The 25,346-nt window shown below is 26.2% G+C and overlaps 1 protein-coding gene across 1 annotated transcript in view; it reads right to left on the bottom strand.

The window, feature by feature from the left end:
• LOC111626186 overlaps positions 1-25,346 on the bottom strand; it is a 96,968-nt gene that overhangs the window by 10,847 nt on the left and 60,775 nt on the right. Inside the window, exons 4-8 of the mRNA XM_023369496.1 lie at positions 16,197-16,374; positions 15,911-16,101; positions 13,822-14,019; positions 10,025-10,178; positions 5,445-5,545 (exon numbers count right to left, since the gene is read on the bottom strand). Coding sequence (XP_023225264.1) covers positions 5,445-5,545; positions 10,025-10,178; positions 13,822-14,019; positions 15,911-16,101; positions 16,197-16,374 — 822 coding nt within the window. The remainder of the gene's footprint in view (positions 1-5,444; positions 5,546-10,024; positions 10,179-13,821; positions 14,020-15,910; positions 16,102-16,196; positions 16,375-25,346) is intronic.

Below are 25,346 nucleotides of genomic sequence, written 5' to 3'. Positions count from 1 at the left end.
AAATTAAGGAAAGACAGACAGACCAAAGATCAGTGGGGATGTTATTGGGCTACAATTTTTGAAGCCGAATAACATTCCCAATAGTGGTTCCTATCAGTATAAAGTTAATGGGTATTAATTTAATATGGGTAGGAACCACTAAGTTTCCTACGAGCTTAGAGAAAAATCACCATCTTTCCCTCCCTCTCAACTGCTCTGCTTATGGTAACATATTACGTTTAATAATAATAAAACTTCTTTCTTGATAATATTAAATGATTAATATTAACAATAAATATAAAATATATAATATTACAATTTTTTCATTTAATACATTTCTAATACGTGTCTTTTAATTTGAAATTTTATAAATATTTTAAATTAAAAATCATATAAAATTTTCACACTTATTGCATTTGAAATTTAATTATTATAAATTTTGAAATAAATAACTCAAAACTTCAATTTTATAATTAAAATCTTAATTTATACGTCTAATTTAATTTAATTTAATTACAATTGAAATAAGTTTTTAGTTAAGTATTAAATAATATAATTAATTAGAATAATTTATTTAAATATATATGAATTTTTTTAAAAATATTTTTATGTCATTTTATTCAATCTTTCTGAAATGAATTTCAATTATATTGAATGTGATAATGTACATTTTCCATAAAATATTATTTTATCATTGACATAATCAGAGATTTTATTGGACACATGAATTTGATTTCCCAAATGTTTCTAGAATAATTATATCTTGCACTATTGAACCTATTATCCAGGACGACTCTCGATATTGTAATCTCTCATGTGTGAACTTTCCACATCGCTAGTCAATTCATGCATCCTTTAAGGATCTGATGATCAGAATAATGTTATCCTTTTTATCTTTTAATTTTCTTTATAAATTGTTTTTTTTTTGCTAATAGAAAATTATTCGAATTAATTATCAATTTTTAATTATTAATTAAAGTAGGATTTGAAAAATAATTTAGTATGGTTAAAAGTTAATTACCTTAAAAATTTCCTAATAAAATTGAAAAGTTTAATTATTTTTTTTGTATAAAATATACTACAGTAAAACACCGCCAATTCGGATTAATAAGGGTGAAGGTAGCAAGGGTCTACTATATTAACGCTTTTAATATAAGTTATTTTATTTATATTTATAATAAAAATTTACTAATTTTTGCCATTAGTTTTTAATGAGATAAAAATGTAAATTAATTATAACATCGTCACAATGCAGGGGTTGCAATTTTTAATTTATGTAATTTAAAATATACGCTCTCCACCTGAAATTAGTAGTCATGCCCCTGTACATCGTGCTTTTCCTGATAACAAATATGTCATGCTGTAAACCTTCTATACTCTCTTTAAATTTTGTGACGATATTAAGCTAAGTATTTTATATGGAGAGAGTAAATATAACTGTATATTAAAAGCAATTATAAAGACATATTAATAACTCAAATATTCTGAATAGAAACACAGCATACACTGAATGAAAGGATGATTATGTTAAATCACCCTCTCATAGTATCATGATGTGTTTGGAGTATTAAGTTTAATCAACTGATTTATTAATTTTAATGTTCTAAATGTATGCATAAGAATGAATTACTTTCTATTTAAGTAATTCTGTCCTTTGTTAAGGTTGTGAAGGGATGTAGATAGAAGAGAATCGAGATTAGAAATGGCAAGTATAAGGACCCGATTAACTAAAATTCCATATGTAAGTAATTTAAGAGTCAATTAATTATATTTATGTGTGTTTCAAATACAATATAAATCGTAAACTGAGTTTAAAATAACAAATTTTTCTTTTAAAATATGGTGAAAATATATTTAATTCTAAGATAAATTATATTAATAAATATGAAATTTATAAGATTTTATTTTCGTTCTGGATGAGAATTTATTATAAAGCATAGAAGTTTAATATAGAATATTTCTTTAAAGAGATAAATAAGTATATAAATTATTTTAATAGTTGATAATTTATTATAAAATATTTTACTTGATTTAGTTGAATAAATTTTTGATGAAACAGAAAAGAATTATTTGTTTATAGTATGGTTAATACGACAAAATATAACTTGAATAATGAGGTATTTATAAATATACTAGGGGGCTTCACTCTCCTCGCTTGCCCCTACCGACTTCGCTCACTTATTCAAAAATCTTGTAAAGATTTATCAATTATAAATGAAAAAGAACAGATGCCATTTTTTTCTTGGAATAAAACTGTCTTTTCATAATTATCATACCATTAGTGGCTGAGCAAATAAAACCACTAAACACTAGTAGTTGGTCGCGGGTTTGTGCCTGACCAATACGCTAGCCACGTGGAGTTTTCCGGATTTTTTTCATGTGTCTAACATCTAAATAGGTGCCAATTTTTCTTAGAAGTCTGGCAAATCGCCCAATTGAGTTGTCTTATTCCATCAATCCAATCCGTAAAGTTACGTACTGTACACAAAATACTTTTATTGTACCTTAAAATATGTATTCATTATTACATGAAAATTGAATATACTTTAGAAAATACTGCATTATACATAATTGTATCTATATTCTACAGTACTTATTATAAACATATTTTTATTAATTTTGATATTTATACTTTGTCATAGGAATCTTACAAGTTAGGCATAAATATTAATTATTGAGCAAAATTATGGTAAAAAATAGTTACATTTTGAATTATCTGAAAGATATAAATAATTATATTGTAGATTACAGTAGAAAGAGATTAAAATGATGCATTTTTCTTATTTCTAAGCATGTCTCCCTTTGTATAATACAAAGTTTATTAAATTCATAAAACACACTCGATAGATGTTTTGATATCTTTTGTAATTTTGTACAGATTGATATCTTCTCCTGTAAAATATAAATAAAAATCTTCATAGAGGATAGATAAAAGATATATATCTTAATATGTATCTGCTCTTTATTTTAGTATTTTTGAATTTATTTTAATATTATAACTGATAGTTGTATGAAATGATGATTAGATTAAAAAGTTTTCTAGTCTCAAAGAAAAACATTAATGATATATCTATAATTTTTTGAAATGTTCTTAGATAAAGAAAGCAAACTTTTGCAAATTATTATGTAGATAAATTTGAAAAATGATGATCTTATAAGCTTATATTTTTAGTTTTATATTTGTATAAAGAATAGAAAATGTTACAAATAATAAATTTTGTTAGCAAAGAATGTTGCCAAAATCATTTTTGTAGAATTATTATTATTATTACTATTATTAAAAAGGCAGAAAAGTCATAAAAATGAGTTTTTCAAGAAGTAAAAATACTAAAGTATAATTTTTTTAATGTATTTTATTATAAATTATTAGCATCATTGTTTAGTATTAGTTATAAATATAGTTTTTATATTGTTATAACTATAATACAACTCATTCAAATTGTGTATACAACTAATTAAAATATGCTCAATTAAATGAACAAATAAAATTAAATTGTAAGCTTCTTGTCTCCAATCAATGAATTACTTAACTATATCAAACTTCATATAGTATGGAAGCATCAAAATAATTGAGATCACATCTTATATATATATATTATATGTCTGTTGAAAGAGAGAAAAATGATAATCATATACAGTATATATATTCATCTACCTCCTGTTCCTACATCATATTAAGTCAGGTCATAATGTTATCCAAGCTTTAATTATCCACAATCTCTCTTCAAATATAAACAATAAATCATAGAAGAAAATTATTCTGAAAAGTTTTTATTAAATTAGCTATTTAGGAAACTTCAAATCATCATCATCATCATCATCAACAGTTTTTTAAATTGATATTTATTAAACTTATAATTTCCTTTTTCAGTTCATATATTCATTTGAATTTATCCAGGCGTAAATTACTAAGAAATTATAATTAACATTTCAAAAATTAGTTAATTATGTGGAAATGAATTAATTTAATGTGAATGTGATAATGTACATTTTCCATAAAATATTATTTTATCATTGACATAATCAGAGATTTTATTGGACACATGAATTTGATTTCCCAAATGTTTCTAGAATAATTATATCTTGCACTATTGAACCTATTATCCAGGACGACTCTCGATATTGTAATCTCTCATGTGTGAACTTTCCACATCGCTAGTCAATTCATGCATCCTTTAAGGATCTGATGATCAGAATAATGTTATCCTTTTTATCTTTTAATTTTCTTTATAAATTGTTTTTTTTTTGCTAATAGAAAATTATTCGAATTAATTATCAATTTTTAATTATTAATTAAAGTAGGATTTGAAAAATAATTTAGTATGGTTAAAAGTTAATTACCTTAAAAATTTCCTAATAAAATTGAAAAGTTNGTGTACCACCCGGGTTTTGATATAGAGAACCTCTAAAATTTAGTCTTCTATGTAAATACAAAGAAAAAAGTTAAGAAAATGATATAAATTAAATTTTTTTTCTATTTGTTTCATTTATACGTACCCTTTTATGGCCCTCTTTATATTTTATATGTAACCTTACACCCTGTGTCTTTTTGTATACATGCAATACTGTATTCTACAATCTAACAGAAACACTCATTTTACCAAGAAAGCAAAAATTTATTTAATGAATAAATTAGAATATATATAAACTATGGAACAATATGTAATTTCGACATTTAGAATTCACAAATAAAACATTGTTTACACTTAAAAGAATATCGTATATTATAAATTTGAATTAGAAATTCACTCCATCTGATTAATAAATTCATGAATAAAATACCAAATACAATATCATATAAAAACTTATTTTCTCTTATAAAATATTTTCTTATATTTAAAGATTCTTGATTATTTCATTATTCATCTGTTTAATTAATTAAAAAAAATAATAATATAAATCAGTTCCATATGCGTTTTTAATTAAAATAATTTTAATTTATCTCATCATATATTAAAGATGAGTTTCATTTTAGTGCAATTATTAGATACAATGCATGTAAGGATACATCAATTGACAAGCGATGTGGAAAGTTTACACATGAGCGATTACAGTATCGAGAATCATTCTAGATAATAGGTTCAATAACGCAGGATACAATTATTCTAGAAACACATTTGGGAAATCAAATGCATATATCCAATAAAATCTCTGATTATGTCAATGATAAAACAATATTTCACGTATACAAATAAATATAAAATCCATATAGTGTATCACATTACATTCAATTAAATTTTCCCTTACATAGAAACATAATTTCAGCATACGCAACACATTTAGTAAACGTAATGATATGTATTTAAGTAGAAAAGAAGTTATCATCCTCATTTATTTAAGTATAGAAATAATAATATTTAAGTAAAAGATAATTACGTAAATTATAATGATAATGTGCTTATAAATTAAATAAAAATAACATGAAAATGATGCTGTAAATATAGAAAAGATTTATAAGAAATTACCTTGATCTTTAAAAGTGACTGCAGTCCAAACAAGTTTAAAACCAACAACTTTTTTGTCTTCTTCTTCTCTTTTTTCTTCAACAGATACGGATGTCTGGAATCTAAAAAATAAAAATAAAATAGAAGAAAATCAAATTTTAATCGTTTTAAATTCTTAACATGATTTTTTTATAAGAGGAATTGACTATGATAGATGAAAGAGAAAATCACAAAAATTTTATTTTTATTATTAATTACATTTAAAATCATTCCATTTATTATTCTTTATTGGAGTAATTAATCAAACTCTATCTAAAGGAATATTGAACTAAATTTTAAAAATTAATTTTTCTTTTACAGGTAATAATTTTTCTATACAAAATATTACTAATTATAATATTTTTTTTGTAGACACTTTTTAAATGCTAAATGAAAGGTTAAAGATTTAGAACGTTAAATAGTATTTAATAATTTGTTTTTTTTAAATTAAAATATATTTTTAAAAGTCGTTAATAAAAATTTAATTATTTTAAAGTTTTAAAAGTCATATGATGATTTTATCTTTAATTTTTATATTAAAAAATAATAATTATAAATGATTAATGTGTTCCCTCTTCGTTCTCGTTAGAGAAAGGAAGAGGGAACACGTGGATACAAGGTATTTTAACATTAGGGTTTGTTGGTATTAACCAGGAGTAGAATTGAATACTTACAAGAATTTAGTTCTATAGAACAAGCAACGAATGTAATTCGTGAAAACAACGAGAATAAGGTAACTTAGTGTTGCCAATTTGCTTTATATGGAGTAGTTAGTAACTAATTAATATCGACTATCCTGAGAACAGGGTGATTAGCATGTTGACAGAAATTCCTCTAAAAGTCACATCATAGAATAACTTGGTATCTGTATTACTATAATGAATTTAAAATTTTATAGGTTGAACGAGATACTATCAATCGTTCTTGATACTCGAATTGACTTGTCAGCTGTGGTGTTAGCTCATATTCTCATGAGGATCGTATCCAATAACTATTACTATTCAACTACTTCGCATGGGAACAATGAGTTTTGCATTTGAGTACTTCCATCTTTAGTTGGAATCACTTTTGGATTATGCTTAATAATAAAATTATTTAAAGTACGTAAAAGTGATATCATAAGTAAAATAATAATAATCTGGTAATATAAATTCTTTTGTATATTTCACAACTTCTGTGCATTATCATCATCATCGTCCTTATCTTTTGTTTATCGTACGAACTAGAAAATATTAAAATCCCAATTGAAGAGAAGCAGAAACACGATAACAATTCGTTCTCCCAAATGATATATCCTGAAATTCCTAATGAATTCTCCCAAGAGATAATAAACTGTAAACTTCTGTAACTTATATTCGCAATGTTTATTCGAACTAAAATAATACGACTATAGCTAAACATAACCAACCGCATATACATTATTTAAATAAGTATACAATCATACCTCTATCTCGTATTGGGGTTAATATGGAGGTTATTGCATGATCGCTTATCCTCCGAAGAGCCGGGCGAAGCATTTTTGCATGACCATACGAAATTACTCGTGAAAAACTGTGGGAAATGCCTTCCGAGAGGTCTTTTAAGCGTAAATGGCCCCTATATAGACGTGGAGAAAACCCCAAAAGCCCACGTGGACAGCCCGTCCTGGCGAGGCAAGAACCCACAACCGAACTGCCAGTGTTCAGGGAACGGAACGGCCTGGTCACTGGTGGGCGTGTAGTCATACCTCATTATAGCACCTGTCTAAATAGACCGCTCCGATTTTTAGCGGTTACGGAGACATTAAATTTTCTGTATTTCTAAACATTTATTTTACATTTATAAAATCTCTCCTTAACATTAAAAAATTCCAATGAATACTTTTGAATGGAATTGTTTCATAAATATTAAACAGCATAATTTCAGTAACGTTATGTGCGATTTCGCATTTCAAACGACACTGTTACTATTAAATTAAATAACTTACAAACTATGAAATCATATTTGTGTATAATTTCTAATTGTTTGGACTTAAATTTTTAATAAAAAGTAATAAAATGTCATCGATAATCATTGAAAATATAATCGATTGTTTTGAAATAATACTAACATAGAGGTGCCTGTAGCGGTTAGAATATAAATCGAATGGTTTTATATTCAGTGGTTTCGAATTCTGTACATTTTTAGTGAAAGCTTTTCATCTATTTTTAATGTATTCGGAATTCAAACTCTCTTAATAAAAATCCTCTATTTTGCCACAAAAATGAGAAATCAAACGATTTAAAATTCGTTCAAACATGAATCAAAAAAATGGAGAAAACTTTTCATTTTGATATTTTAACAAGAAAAGCATTAGTACTTAAATATAATTAAAGTTCTTAACACATCTTTTATTCAGTAATTTAATCATTTCTATTTAATTCATTCACATTCTACCTTATGGTTGAGAAATGTGCTTTATTTTTTTAAATAATTTTTGAAACAATTAATTAAGGTAAAGCATCAGTACAATATAGACGATATTAGAACCAGGGATTTAGTCGTATATTAAAAAATGCCAGGGCACTAACCGGCCCCTCGAGTTTGAATCGATACTGTCTGCGGAGGAGCCACCGTCTATAGAGTTTTGTACGGGAAAAGAGCAACTTTGTGGAGCAATACGTCGTTTTTGGCGATAAAATGCGCCAAAAAACGACCTATATACGTAACCAGCGCAAAAAGTCACGTACAAGTATTAATTTCCTCAGTTTTTTTGGTCGAGGTACGTAAAACCCAATCTAAATGTTCATAAAGTACAAGGGTTTCATCCTGCTTAAAAAAATAAAATGTACAGGGCTACGTCTTGCTAGGTCCTGGTACGACCACAGCGCTGATTAGAAATCCTTAATTAGTCCAAATATAGGCGTTCTGGGGGACCCGGATTAGTAAAATATTCAGATTTTTCCCTGATAAACATTCATTGTAATTAATTTATTATATCGTCACATTATTACATTTAATATTGTTATGAACAGTAGTAAATATAATCATCAGATTTAACTATATTATATAATAATATTATAAACAAGATTTAATTCTTCATAAGCATCAATTACTGACAGAAGAGTTGATATACAATCAGAATTGAATCTCCAGTTAAATGAAATTAAAACTGCAATTAAATAGAGAACAGACTAATAATATTTACATTGTTCAAAGCAGATGTGATCATTGTCTGAGATATAATAAGATGTCAATTAAACTTATTCAAATATTGAGTATACATTCAGTTTGTATTATTTATTGCATTAACATAATGCTTATGAGAATCATTTAGATAACTTTTATAATTTAATACAGTAAAATATAAAATGTAATGATTATATTTTTATTATTATGTTTATGGAAGAGGCATGAACTAGGCATTTAATGCCAGTTATAACTTTATATATTTGTATTTATCGAGAAACTTTAACACTTGGGGACCCAGGCCCTACTAATCTCTATGTAGATCCGCCCCTGGAAGTATTACTAAAAACAGAATATTAGTACAAATTTGTAAAGTATATTGATAGTATTCTTTCGAAAAAGTTATTTGTTCTTAGAATTTAACCTTACGCCGTGACAAAGAAATATTCTTAATTATGTTTCTTCGCTCTTTATGCAAAAAGCTCTTTATCTGTTGTCTAACATACTGGAAATGTATCTTGGACAAGGACATAGTCTGCTGCAAATTGTACTACGTTATCATTAAATAAATAAATAGGTTTGAAAGTAATTGGAATGTTGAATATAATTCAAGGTTTCTCGACAGAAAACACAAATGAAGAAAAACAATCTAATTCTAAATGAGAGAAGAAATATGTTTGTTGCCTTAAAAATTAGTATCAATTTGTTACAGTTCTTTGAATTGCCTAATGCTTTATTTCACTATTTAAAAAAATGTAAAAGGATATTTTCAAAACATTCTATCAATGAATTTCTATTTAATGGAAATAAATATATAATTATAGAGATGATAATATATATATATATATACCGTTTGATTCTATAGTATTTCCTAGATTAAGATTAGAGTCGGTGTGCTGGATGTGTTTAAACTGCTACATTATCTAATGTATATTTTATATATATTATGTTCTATTTTGTAATCAACATGGATCTGTATGAATTGTTAACATGCCATTAACAACATGGAGTAGATAAGGTGTTTTTAATATTATACATTTCATTATTTTAATAATACAGGGTGGCCCAAAAGTTAGTTAACAGAGCTATTTTACAAGAAATTCAGTAATTTATGCAAGAACGTCAACAATTTATAGGCAACAAAGTAGTTCAATAAGATGGCAATTTATATTTAAAATAGTGAACTGACTTTTAAACCACTCTGTAGTTGTATTAATTAAATTCTTAAAACGATGAAATGCAAAGTTCTGAAAGTTATGGAATAAAAAGCTTTTTTATAGAGTTGTGTTTCGTAAGAACTTATTTCAATTTATAATTTAATATTCACATTATAGTCTTTATCATACTGTTTTATTATCTGTGTAAAAATAATGAAATATTCATTATTTATTTATAGATTTTCTTTAAGTAATTACCTTACTATAACTCTATTCCTGTCAGAAAGTTGAGTTTGATCGTCCACATTTTTGTAGTATTTCAAATCACCACAATACTTCTGCAGGATTTTTGGAGTGAAGTGGATATTTGAGTAACCGTCTATAATTGCCAGTTCAGCTTCACCACAGTTGGCTTGAAATTCAAACCATTGTTTCAGGTTGGACTATGAAGGAACTTCGAAAAAAAGAGCCAGTCTGGTCGTACCTATATTAAATGCATGCTCGCGAACGATCGATTTTAATTTTTATCTAAACAAATTTTTAGGTACCAGGAACCAGAATACGCGTTATATAATAAAAATTTACATATATTTATATATATAAATACAATAATTTTTATATTGCAAATATATACATACATTTAAATTGAATAAAATTTTAATTAAAACAAATTATATATAAATATTCTGTTCATTATTGAAAATGGAAACATTAGAAACAATTATAAATTTCTTAAAGAATTTTAACTCAGAATAATGAAGAAAGTATACTCACAATTAATTAATATAATATTTTAAACCAGCATCTGAAACAATGTGCTTGCCCATAATACAGAGATATTTCTCAGTCTTATCCAAAACTTGTTATCAACTACACTTTAAAGAACTTCATGCTCAATATTTCGCTTTCTACAGGGTGATCAAACATTTCTCGATAACATTTTTATTGCTTTATAGTGCCATTTTCAACAATGCTTTTAGGAAAATCCTATTTTGCAAGATACAAGATTTGTGGTTTCCTATGAACATTTACATTCAACTAAACAATAAAACAGGTTGTTGGATGTTTAGAGTTTCCTAGCGAGAGAATCACACTATGTAATGGAAACACGTTGAAGAGATAATTATAGTAAAAATTGCTAAAAATATTAATAATTTAAAACAAAAACGAGACAAGAATATATAAATATATTCTTTTATATATTTTAATGTATATAAATGGACCCCTACTAAAAACTATTTCAGGTTGCATTTATGTGTCTGAGTATGTTATTGAGATTTGCTCCTGGATCTTCAACAATTGAAAATGTGCTTTCCAAAATATTTTTCATAGAGGCCCTGCAGTTTTCTGTTACGGCTCTGCTGTATATATTATTCTTTTGTTCTCATTTTACATATCTTCATTGTTTTTAAATGGATGTTCTCTTATTGTTATCATAAAGGTGACTTATTTTGTCTATTGGGCATCCCTTGTATTTTCTGCATAAAGAATGAAGAATGATACGTGCATAAAATTTTTATACAATATTTAGTTGTGGTGAAGCTGTAAACAAAGCAAACCTTTTAAACCATTCTATATTTCAACATATTAAATTAATAAATCCATTATCTAAGGTACAAGTTCGAATATGAGGGAACTGCAGTTTACTAAAAGTATTCATTAAGTATAAAATAATTAACCAGAAATATTACAAGAGTAAGGAAATCAATTATATTTATATTTATTAATATTTTAACATTTTAAATTCAACTTGGAGAATTTTCAGTCCTTTAAATATATAAATAGAATGAAAGCTAAAAATCGAACATATACATTTAAAATTATAAAGTTAAATAATTTATTATATACTTAAAAATTATAGAAAATTACATTATTTTATTATAAATATTTGAATGGCGATTAATATATTAATTTATTTTCAATATTAATTTGAATACAATATTTTAAATTTAAAGTAAAATTTAATAGATTATTAGCACGAAAAGCACAAAGTTCACGAGTAAATTAATCATAATAATCTGTTCTGGGACTTCCTATTAATGTAATTTCTCACGAAAAGTTAGGTAATTTTCAGAAACTTGAAATCTCACAAAATTGCCAATATTATTATAGACAAGAATTGTTGCCAATTCCAAAATAACTGGATAATTATTATTTTTAAAACGAGGAAAATTATCACAATGCTAGGCTGCAATTTTTAATCATATTTTTAATTCATTTAATTTCAAATTGCAACCCAATAAAGAGAATTATTGCTGTGTTAACATGAAAATTTTACAAGAAAAAGAAGTGTAATTGTCTTATAAGTATTGAATTCCAATGTTTTGCGTATGATTTCCTTACTTACAATACAGCAATTTTTTTCTGTATTTCTAACAATAACCTATTGTAATCGATATTATACTCTACCAAGACAATATGGATCTCATCTTCTACTGTAACCATACATTTTTAAGTATACAATAACCCAAGAAAAATACTCCTTTATATTAAAATATATTATCTTCTCTAAAAATTATCAAAATTAAATTACATGAAAGCTAAAGAAGACACAACGAGTAAGACAATAAAAGCTCTCTTAACTAATTTATATAATAGAAATGATTTTTAAATCAAAGCCGAATGACTCATATATTTTTCAAGTATAATTAATCATAGAATATATACCCGAATATATAGATTCTATATATATAAATTCCGCAACAAAATTTTAATATCTTGAAATTTTAACCAACAATCCTCACTTAAATTTCGACTTTTTATGATAAATTTTTGTTCTGAAATACTTTATATTGCATTAATATGTATGGGATATTAAACTTCTACCTTACTTCTCAGTTTTCTAAATCTTTTTTCCCATCGAATATTATTTGAAAAACGACCTTTAAGTTTTTGGATGATTGCCACAATCTGCAAAAAAAAAGAAATCAAGATTTTTCAAAGTATAATAAAGTCAAGATGGTTACATATCCCTTAGGAGGAATTGACGAAATTGTTGGCACCATGTCAATTTTATTGCCAAATAACTGACATAATAATTTTTGAATGGTATTAATTTTTAATAAAAATCCTAATAAATTTAATTAAATGTATTTTTATAAAATAAATAGTACATAAATTTTCCAAAAAAAAAAAAAATAATNATAAAAAAAATTAGTGTAAATTATATTGTAAACTATATTAATTTTAATAACTTCAATTTCTATTTTATATATCTGTTATAAAACTGAACAAACAGCCATTAATTTGGCTATAGTTTTAAAATTAAAAGCTGAAACTTGCAGGTTAGGTATTGTGAATTATAATAATAAAAATAATTGCTCATTTTTTTTCTATCTATTCCTTTAACATTCTAAACAAAAATTATTGATTAGCAATAGAAAACGTTGTTTATAATTAATTTATAGCTTTAAAGAGTAACTTTAATTAGATATGTCCTCATTAAATGTAGGCAGTGTGTCGTGTTAGTGAAACCGTCAATTTGTCATGATGATAGAAGTAAAAATATCATTGAAGAGAATTCATAAAATGATGAATTAAAAATTGTCTGGTTTCCTCTTCTGAGTAATCAAGCATAATAAGTTATTAATTTTAATAATAAAATTATATGGTAGATTAGATATAACTTTTAATTCTATTTAAATATATTTATAAACAGATAAATTAATAATTTTATTAAGAAATTATATACAGTAATACAATACTGTACTACATGACATTTATATTTTCTTTAAGGCTAAATATATGATAATATTATAATAATTATCTGTTAAATAAGCTAATTAATTTATATAAAGAAATTTTATAATTTAATAAACTAAATAAACAATTAATATTTTCGATAAATAATTGATTTTTTTTTAAATAAAGTTTTCGAAATTAAAATATTATTTAATAAGTTTAATGATAATTAATCGTTGTGTTAAAATTTTCATAAACAGATTTTTAATAAATTATTTAAAATTTTATAATTATATTTAAAAAAAATTAATATAAGATAATTTATTTTATCAATTTAAATAATAAAATTAATTAATAATTATTCGGTAACTTACCTATACTGCCATATAACTGCAGTTGGAGTATTCTTAGATATATATTTTGATTATAATTAACACGGATTAACCAAACACAATCGATATTTTTTGGGAATTTATTAGGATAACCAGGAGATGTTATAATTCCACCAACACCTGTGATAATTCCTCCACAATTTTTAATAGTTGGAGTAGATCGAGGAGGTGGAATGAATTCTGTAACGTTATAAAGTAAATTTTTTAATGAACTAACTCAAAATTTTACTGATATTTCATATACTTAATTCAGTTTAAAAGAAAAAAATATACATATATTATTTAAATTAAACTATGGGAGTAACCTATCAATCTTTCAGATTTAAAATGTTTAAATAAAAATGAATGAAAGAAATTATCATATTTTGAATGATAATAAATCGATGATAATTCTATGTAAATCGCTTAATATTTTTTATAAAATTTTTATTTATTCGAATGCCAACTTTTGATAAATGAAGTTAAACAGAAAAGAAGTCTGTTTTCATTCAACAATATACAATTTTTGTATAATAATGTTATTAGAGGTGAGTTGATCCAATTATTATGACAACGCCTAGAATAATTAGCATTAGAAAGTTTTATGTCTTTTGAAGAATCACAAACATTTTATGACAAAGTTAGTCCTTTAATCAAGTTAAATCGATATTTAATACTAGAAGAATCTCTAGGAATTAAAAACGTTTATGCCTTTTTTAACAATATAATCCCATTGATTGAAATAGTTTCATAAAAGTTTGAAAATTTGATAAATTTACTTTCCGGTTCAAGCAGAATAAAGACGAAAATTTCAACAAAATAACAATAGAATAAAGTATTTTAAAACACTATTTCGTCATTGATAAATGAATGAATTTATCTATTTTGAATGCATTGAATTGATATGAAATTTATATGGATAAATGAATTTCATAGAAAATGAATAAATGGAAATAAAGTTCATTTGTTTGGCTAAACGAATTTTTATTTATTTATTCAAATAAATGAATAAATTTAAGAAGAATTAATTAAAGAACAGAGTCGACTTTTTCTTTTGAGGCTCTTTTTATTTATATTTAGTTTTTAATTTTTAAAAATCGAAATTCTAAACAGGGGTCAACAAATAAAAGTGGTTATTGAGAATCCCTCTTCTGTAATAAAATTAAAATATAATTTTTATGTCGTTAATTTATGTTAGATTTATTATTTTTAATACTTTAAACATTATTTTCTACACAATCCATAATTTAATCAACATTTCTCTAATTATTGCCATTTTAAAAATTCATTGTTGCTGTTAGATAATAAAGTAAAAGTGTAAGAAGTGGTAAGATCAAATGACAAATTTCTCTTAGCTAAACAGGAAAAGTAAAGTAGTTTTTAACGGATGCAACCTCATTTCCGACACTGACCGATATATGTAGAACATATATTTTCTTAATCTGATAAATATGTTACATTTATTACTCAGTTCATTTTATAGCCAGGAGTGTGTACCATACTATAGACTATAAACTATTAAAATAACAAGTGAAGATCTATTGCTATAATTTGTCAACTGTATAATGGAAGAATATTCACTGTTTATAATATTTTATCCATATTGAAACTTTCCAATATCATTACTTAATTTTAACTTTATATTATCTACTTAGAAAGAATATATATATATATATACGCGGATGACACCGAGTTATTTAAATTAATGTGCTTATAAATTTAATTAAAGTTATATAAGCGATTAAATTATATTAATTTATGCTTCTGTAAATATAATTTTGTTGTAAAAAGTTATAAATTTATATTTAAGACCATTAAGTAATACGAGACAATTTAAAAATTAATGTTGTGTAAAGTAGATATTAAGAAGATTTTGTTAAGAAATTACACTCAAAATTTAAAACTTTTATAAATAAAATTTTATCTTGTTTAAAGTTAACTGTACATTGATCCCAGATTCATTAGAGGAGGGCCATGGAATCGGTTCTGTTTAATTATTATAATTAAATTATATTTAACTTTCTATAAATATTAAATTTAATTATTTAGAATATAAATTAAGTTTTGGGGATATTTTTTTTAAATTACATACTTTCATCTGTAAATTCATATTTTCCATAAAAACCACGATGATGTACCACATGATTGGACTTAAATATTATTTCAGCAATGGGATGCATAAATAATAAAGAAAATGGATCTTGTCTACCACAATATCTTCCTACTAATTGCTTTTCATTTTGAATGCTGATTGACGATATATCAGCGTAATCTGTCAAACACCTTTAACATATAATAATAATAATAATTATTATTATCAATAAATTTTATATAATAAAATTTTCTAATTTTTTAAAAATATTATATATGTTACTTACCCTTTACTAAAAGGAGCTTCGAGATCGAAAACGTAAAAACTAAGGTTTAATGTTTCAAATTCTTTTCCAACGAAGTGATAAATGCATTGAAGATTTTTAGGATATTTACTTGGAAAATTTGGTGAAGAAAAATTTCCGATTTTTCCAAAAGAACTGTTGAACTGAAACGAACAATCCGCTATAGGATAAAAGAGAAAAGTATATAAGAAATTATTTATTTTCAGCAATGGGATGCATAAATAATAAAGAAGGATCTTGTCTATCTCAATAGATAACATTCCATTATATATATATATATAAGAAATTCGCGTATNAATTGTTAAATTCATATATATTCTTTACTTTTATAAATAAACGACAATTCATAAAAAGGAATAAGAAGAAACTTTCTTCATTCTTAATTAAACTTAATGAAATATATATCATATAAAAATTAAAATAAATAACTAAATAAAAAGTTGGAAACGTTGTTGGTAGACTTTCTCGGCATTATTTGTTTACATTTCTAATAATTGCTACCATTACTTTTAAGTCTTTAAGTCTTTAGATTGACTGAGAGTTATTAAGAAAATGGAGCCAATATTCCCCGAAAAATGGTCCAATTTACTTGAAAATTTTTAGGAAAATTTCTACCTAATCCACAAACCACTCTGTAAAATTTCAGAAATTTTTGACAAAAGGCACAGCAGTTACTAAGCCTCAAGTCGTGTCAAAAATCGTGCTCCACTTATACACATACACACAGGGAAAAAAGATCCAACTGTTTTGCATTTATCGACGTTTCAAGATTCCCTGAGTATGAAAATGTAAAAATCTTGGGGAATAATTTTTTTGACCGATTGCTATACTTTCCCTCTTTTATATAACAGCAGTAAAAATAAACAAAAACACTTTAAAGATATTCGTATAAACTTTTATATGTCTATTTTTAAAGTATCGTGATCATAAAGAAAAAAAAATTCAATAGTTTCAATTGAAGAGTAATAAAAGATATTCGTACCAGCAGCAAAGTATCTATAAGTAGTTTATATGACAAGAAATATCTGTTAAATTATATAAAGAAACGTTTACAAGACGAAAAGGAACTTCTCAACGATTAAATATAAATAAAAATGATCAAATACTTTAGATTTTTATTAATTTTTAAACTATTAACGACTTTTAAAACTGCTGATATTGAGAAGGAGGTAGATGTATTGACAGGGGGAACCATAAACTAATTAATTTAAATGTAAAAGTTTGAAAATTAAAAGAAAGAAGTTAGAGAATAGAAAATCAGAAGTGATTTTCACGAAAATTACATTAATGATTGCAAAGAATATCGCAGTAAATAGTTAAAGTTTTAATTAATTTGGTTACAATGAAGATTAAAACTTAATTTCGAACATCCTTTACATACTTTATGAAGAAATTTCATTAAAAGATATGTAATTAATAATAATTTTATAATGCTTGTAGTTTATTAAAATTACCACTTCACTCAGAGGGACAGATCCGTAATCTTCAGATTGTGGTGAAACCCACAGTAGAATATTCACTACGGATCAAAACCAGTTAAGGGGCACATAATATTTGTAGAAAACCTACCATTGATTAGTTTTAAACCATAATTATATTGTAAAATTGAAAATGATTTATGAAAATGAAATTTTACATACGTTAAAAAAGTATCAGGCTGGATAGAATTAATATTTTAGCATACAATGGCTGGAAAATATGATTAAAATCTTTGTGAATGACTGTAGGAGAGCATTATTTAATATTTCTTAAAATAATATTTTAAATTATAATTAAATTAAAGATGCTACGGCTAGATGATGGGGTTATGTATCCAAATAGATGATAGGTAATCCCAAAAGTATGAAGAGAAAAATGGTGGGAAGAAAGGAAAAAAGAAAGAGATGACGATAGCTAATCTCTCTGATCTTTCAGCCTTTGGATGAAAGAGAGAAACAAGAATAAAATATGTTTTTACCGTGTTATAAGAAGAATTCAAACTTTTAGCAACACAAAAATAGCAAATTTAAGCATTGTTCAACCATTCACTTAAATTACGATTAAAAAAAAAATATATATATATATACAAGTTTGAATATTTTCACAAATTTCTTTCTCAATAACACAATAAAAATATAGCAAAGTAAGTAAATTCTGAAACTTCGAATCTTCTAGTCCAATAACTAAATTATAAATTATGATTTATTTATATAATATTAATTCTCAATATTGTAAAATGCATTTACTATTCTTTAAATTTATTTAATTTAAAATATATGCTCTCCATCTCAAATTATTAGTGTCATGCCCCTGTACATCATACTTTTCCTGATAACAACGGAGTCATGCAGGTCATCCAACTCCGTTCTGGGGAAAATTTTTGAATTAAAATCACGTGATTTCCGGTCTAGTTCGAACATTAAAAATACAAATGTATATAAATTAATGACTTCAGCTTGTAANAAATTTGACAATAAAAAAAATATATATATATTATTTATTTTTCCTTGGATTTAATATTTTATTCATAATTTATGTGTGATATTTGTACTTTCGCCAAGAGTTTAATCTCGGATAGAGTTACTCTTGATTAAACAAAACCTGTAGCTCGGCACCAAGCCAATACAATTACTTAAATGTCGAGAAATTTCTTTAATAATAGATATTAAATTTCTCTTTCATTAGGAACATCACTTTCATTGTATTTTTTTACAGGTTATATAATAAATAACTAATATCATTTACATATTTAATTAAATTATTTATAATTACGGAGCTTTAATCTTTGAATAACTGATAAACCTGTTACAGATCGATTCGAAGGATCAAATTCTGTATTGCTTATGCTAAAATAACATATTATAATTAATTGTATGGAATGTTACATATGAATAAACATGAAAAACAAACTAAACAAAAAACACAGCAACAAATTTTTCATCCTACCGAATTTATTTTAAAATCTGGTATGGCACGATCCACTTTTTAACATTGATTCATTCATTCTTTGATCTCGAAATAAGCATTATTACCTTACTAATACTAATCTGTCACGTAAACAAAGCCATATTTCAAATTATTAAACATATATTAAAAATTCATAGTAATCCTTAAACATTCTATGACGGATTATCCGATTTAACACCTCAGTTAACGTAAAACAAGAATAGAACTGTAGTTTAATCATCATCATACTAAACAATATGATGATGACTTACTGTGCATCTGTGTAATAATATAATTTTATATTAATTTGAGAAAACAGGAAGTTATCATCATATTGTTATAGGATATACTATAGTACACACCATACACTGATATATAACAGATGTACTGTACCATATAAGTCTACATCAGTAAAATACATCTATCATATAGTATATACATGATAGATATATATCTCTTTCTTGTTGTCTGGATAATCTGTCTCCAACTGCTCCCTCACTAGTTACTCTGTCTTCTTTACAGCTTGCATCTTCTTCTTCATTGTCTGTGTGCTCCTTGAGGATAGGTGCTGATGTAAGCAGTATGAGTCACTGAGTCAGCCTCAACCAGAAACAGGGAAAAAAAAATTTGCAGCACGACTTGATGACGTCGGCAAAATAAAGATCATGAGTCGTGACAGAAATTAATTCTGTGGGAATGTCATATAACAAATGGTTTATTTATTGAGATGACCAACTACAGTTTTACAAACTGTTGTACTAAAATTGATACATTGTGGTTGAAGTTTGTGATTGCCATATGCTCATCCGTACTATTTGGAACCTATAAAACTTCAGTGACATTGAGCTACCAGTAAATATTCACCAATGGAGTAGATTTTTTGGCACGAATGTTTGATATATATATTGGAACTGAAATACAGGGTAGGAGATTCACATTTACAAATTGTGAAAATAAGCTCCACCCTAATATATAGTGGAAATACATGGGTAATTAGTAATTAAATTGGACTTCATTGCAATAGTGGTGAATTATTAGAATAGACGATCTGAAACATAATGTTTATCACATAAATTCTTATATCTATCTATGATGTAACAATATATATGCGTACTTCAATGTCCTATACAAAAGCTTGTAGAGGCTCACTGTTTAAAGTTTTTAGAGTACCTGTTGTTTGAAAGTCTTCGAACGTCATATGACGCAGTCAAAGACATTATGCATAGCTGACAGAGTTCGAGAAAAACAGTCTCATCGAACTGAGAAAAGCTGAATGGCCGTTGCCAAATCTCGGTTCTGTTTGTATGAAGTACTTACCAGTACTTCATACATGTTAGTGAGGAGAACAGCTGGTGAGCGCTTCAATCCAGCCCTTACTGTTGAGCGGTACACTGTCTCCATTACTAGCGTACTGATCTAGGAAGTCCCCTCTATGATAGTCGGTTTGGTTTGATTTGATGGGATAAGGCAATGCAACACATGTATGATCTGCTAAGCGGAGCGGAATGACTCTCGGGAAAACTTTCTATGGGAAACTGGCCCTTATTTAGATGTTACACAAGTGAAGACACCCCACGTGACCAAATACTAGTGTTTAGTGGTTTTATATGCTCGGCTACGGTGGTGTATACCCCCTGGTAATTCTAGTAGTGGTACAAGACCATGTGGGACGTTGACGACACGGCATACATTTAGGAAATCCTGCCCCCTCGCATGTTGCCATTCATAATTAGACTTTAAATAAGCATTCATTTTGAACAAAAAATTCTCGGCAGCATACAACTATGATTTCCCAGGAATGTCTCTGTCAAGTTACTACACTTTGTCTTTTCGTTCTCCAGATTTGTCGCCCATTGAACATTTGTCAAACCAGATGGGATTCCAGCTTCAGCCACGTACGAGTGTGGCGAATCTGAAGCAGTAATTGCAACATCCGTGGACAAATCTTTCTCAGAAATCATATGGTGCCTGTATACTTGCATGGTTTGCTGCATATATGCAGGCAAAAAAGGTTCTATAAACTACTAAAGGTTCATTTAAAATTTACCGTTGTTCCACAGGATATATCTGTTTGCTAAGATATTGTAATTATTCCCATCGTCAATATGTTCTCACTAATAAGATTACATTCGATTCAGCGCCTTCCTTTTCGCGCGTAAGATTTTACCTCAAATTATTAGTATTGGCTTGCCCCTGTACATAATACTTTTCCTTTAACAATAGAATCGTACCGTTCATCTTTTAACTGCTTTCAGGGGAAAAGTTTGAATTGGAATAACGTGACTTCCGACCTGCATTAGATGTTCATATATAGCTAATTGGGGCCTTCTGGTCCTAAACTTTCCATATCTGGTCTCGACGTTCATCTGTCTAATTCCATTCTCGAGATTAAGGAAAGGCAGACAATGGGAATTTATAGGTCTACAATTTTTTTCAAATTGAAGCCAAAAATTAATTGCAATTACATGAACTTGTAAAGTCGGATCAATATGCATGTAACTTTCTCTTCCTTTTCTGAGACTTCTTCTAACACCATCAACGATGAATGAATTTTCCAATCAGCAGTAAGAAAATTGTAGCTATTGCACCCAAGAATGCATAACCATTAAAAGGCATGCCTCCAATTATCGGGCGTATAAATCCAGATACATGTTTTGAGATAATATATCAACTAGATTTCCGGAGATCGAAGGGAGGAATATCGCCAAGATACCCGAAAAGTGCTTGTAATCCCCATTTCTGTTTTGTTTTACAGCATATTCGGCCGTATTTCGTCTTCACGATAAAACGTTCTAGAAAAGTAATTTAATTTAATTAACTAATCTGATTGAAGTAACTTTAGAAATCACAAATCCAATCACCAATCATCGGGGAAGTAATCTTGCATAAATTCATTCATTAAATTAGTGTCGAAACGGTAAGAATTTATAAGTCAGAACCTTTCTCTATGGTAATGTTGTACTTCGAACAATGAATGAAATACAAACCGTATCCAGTTATTAATATAAAACAGGCGACAACAAATATCCCTTTGGAAATCATTCTTGGCTAATTTTTTCTAGTTGTTAAACTGAAGAATCTAGACGATACAATGGTTTCGATCCTTACAATTAAACTTTAATTAGTCATGTTTTTTGAAGATTGGAGTTTTCGACAGATTGGTCATTTATATAGAATGATGGGGAGTGGACACAGCTATACTAAAGTGAATTTACACAAATCATGATTAAATTCAACATTTGGTTATGTTTATCAGATTTCGGAGGTGAGAAGGATGGTGAATTTTAATAATATTGGGAGATGAGCACCCTACAGTACTGGTGAGGGTGATTAAATTTTACTTTCGATAATTTTTATAATAGACTGAGGATGGAGATGAACACCCATCTCACTACAATGCACGTAGAAACACACACCTGAAATATATAAATATGATTACTGATTAAATTATTATATATTTTTTATCATATTTTTCAAGATTGGATGTGGAGATGATATACACCCTCTAAAACATTAAACGAGTTTCTCATTCTATCTTAATAATTTAAATTATATATTTTTTATCTTCGGATTGACAGTGTCTTGCCCCTGTACATAATAGTTTCCCTTTAGCAATCGAGTCGTGCCGGTGATCTATCTAACTCATTTTAGGAGAAATTTTTCGAAGAATATATTTCTCATAAAAATATATTATATTTTTATATTATAATATACACATTTTACATTCTAATTTTCAAAATAAAAAGACGTTTTATCTTAAAAAAATTATACTTAACGTATAAAAACTAATTTATAAAATCATTTATTATTATTACTATAAAGAAAAACCAATAGTAAATTATATAAAAACACACATTTATTCGACATTGAACGTGATTAAGTGAACATAAAATGTGTTCGAAATTATGTAAATAAAACAATTTTTTTTTCAGGAATTGTAACTAATACAACTTTAAAAAAAACGAAATAAATTGATGATAACGATAATAGATTTATCCAACAATTGCAATAACAAATTATCAGAACATTTTAAATTTAAAATCGAATATTTTAAAGCAAAAACTGTTTATGAAAGTTGTAGATAGTTGTCTCCGATGACCGAGTGACCCGAAGCAAGTTGTGAACTAAGGAAAGAGATAAGAGATGAAAAAGTGACTCTAGGGAAAGAATACATTTCACCTTTATGAAGATGGATAAACCTTCTAAATGTAAACTGATAAATGTCCTATTTATAGATATAAAAAGTGCAAATAGATTTTTTTTTGAACGAAGGAAAAAAACCGCAACTCAGCGGATACTTTGATAGTTTTTTTCTTTTTATTAACAAACTTCTTCCTGGAAACTCCTTTTTTAAATACGAAATTCAAACTAAATGATAAAAAAAATTAGTGTAAATTATATTGTAAACTATATTAATTTTAATAACTTCAATTTCTATTTTATATATCTGTTATAAAACTGAACAAACAGCCATTAATTTGGCTATAGTTTTAAAATTAAAAGCTGAAACTTGCAGGTTAGGTATTGTGAATTATAATAATAAAAATAATTGCTCATTTTTTTTCTATCTATTCCTTTAACATTCTAAACAAAAATTATTGATTAGCAATAGAAAACGTTGTTTATAATTAATTTATAGCTTTAAAGAGTAACTTTAATTAGATATGTCCTCATTAAATGTAGGCAGTGTGTCGTGTTAGTGAAACCGTCAATTTGTCATGATGATAGAAGTAAAAATATCATTGAAGAGAATTCATAAAATGATGAATTAAAAATTGTCTGGTTTCCTCTTCTGAGTAATCAAGCATAATAATTATGGCGTCAGGAAGATAACTGTTTAAATAGCTGATTTTCCGTTTTAATATCTACTTCCTCGCTAACACACCGTATACTGAGTTATCGATTATGATTATGAGATAGCAAATCTAACAAGACCTCAACTAAAACCAGAATATGTTAAGCAAATTTAATACTGTTATATGCAGAAAATTCTTTAATAAAAATAACTTGTTTTGTTATGAAAATAATTAGTGTACGAATTAGTAATAAATAATTCAATTTTAAGGTAAAAAAAAGAAAAAAAATAAAATAAAATATATCATTTATATTTATATATTTATTTGTAAGTAATTATTCTGAAGATCATTAATCGAAAATTTTGTCTGTAGACAAAGAATTTGTGAGATAATCTGTTTATATCTTCATTTGAATTTTAAATATTGGGAATTTTCTACGAGTTTTTATAACTTTTTAACGATGAATTAAACATTAATATATTAGTGATATTTAAGGGAGTATTTTTCTTCAATTGGTCTGAAATGATCAGTAGAAAAATAAGTGTATACGTTGTTAAAATTGAATAGCAACTGATTTCACAAGCTTTACGAAACTACCTTCTATTCCATAAATAGCTTGGTAATTTCATGTATAAAATAGAAAACAAATTGAATTTTTTCGAAGATCTCTCGTAGAAAGTTTTAAAAATTTAATTTTAAAATTATTTGTACAAATTATATAATTCTTCAAAAAGACAATACTTTCTAAATTCAAAGATTGGATTGGGTGAGATAAGGAAATTCATCTGCCAAGGGAGAGGATCCTCTCGAAAGATCCTTCTATGGGAAACCGGCCTATTTAGGTATCAGATACGTAAAGAAAACCTGGAAAATTTTCAGGTTGATGGAACGCGATTAACTATACTATTCAATGGTTTTATTCACTGACTTGCGTATTTATATAAATATTTTCTTTCTGTAAAACATGAAAATGGTGTTAGATAAACAAATACATAGAGTAATTAATATTTCGCAATAGATTAAAGTTGGCAATATTTGACAGTACAGTTCATAGTATAACAAGTAAACAGATTATATTCCATTGTTAAGCTATTTAGTATTAAGCCTTTGTTTGAGTGATATTGTATATAATAATAATAATAACACAACATTCGTAAATTTAACACTTTAATAGATATTATTTCATAAAATTGTGAGAAATGAAAGAAATGATAAAATCAAACAAAAGTTTTTCTGTTTTAAAGCTTAGTAAAAGAATGAAACTTCTTAATTTTTATTAAACTTATTGAATAATTTACAAATTACAAATTTATAAGACAAGAAGCATGAGCTTTTTCAACTTCCCCTTAAAAGCGAACAATAAAACACTAACATTAAACAAAAAGATATTAAATAAATATATATATATATA

The sequence above is a fragment of the Centruroides sculpturatus genome, unplaced genomic scaffold (assembly GCF_000671375.1).
Source record: "Centruroides sculpturatus isolate CEXI.00-Female unplaced genomic scaffold, Cexi_2.0 scaffold474, whole genome shotgun sequence".
Classification (NCBI taxonomy): domain Eukaryota; kingdom Metazoa; phylum Arthropoda; class Arachnida; order Scorpiones; family Buthidae; genus Centruroides; species Centruroides sculpturatus.
Note: the sequence above shows the minus strand (reverse complement) of the source record. Positions and strands in the feature narration are given on the sequence as shown.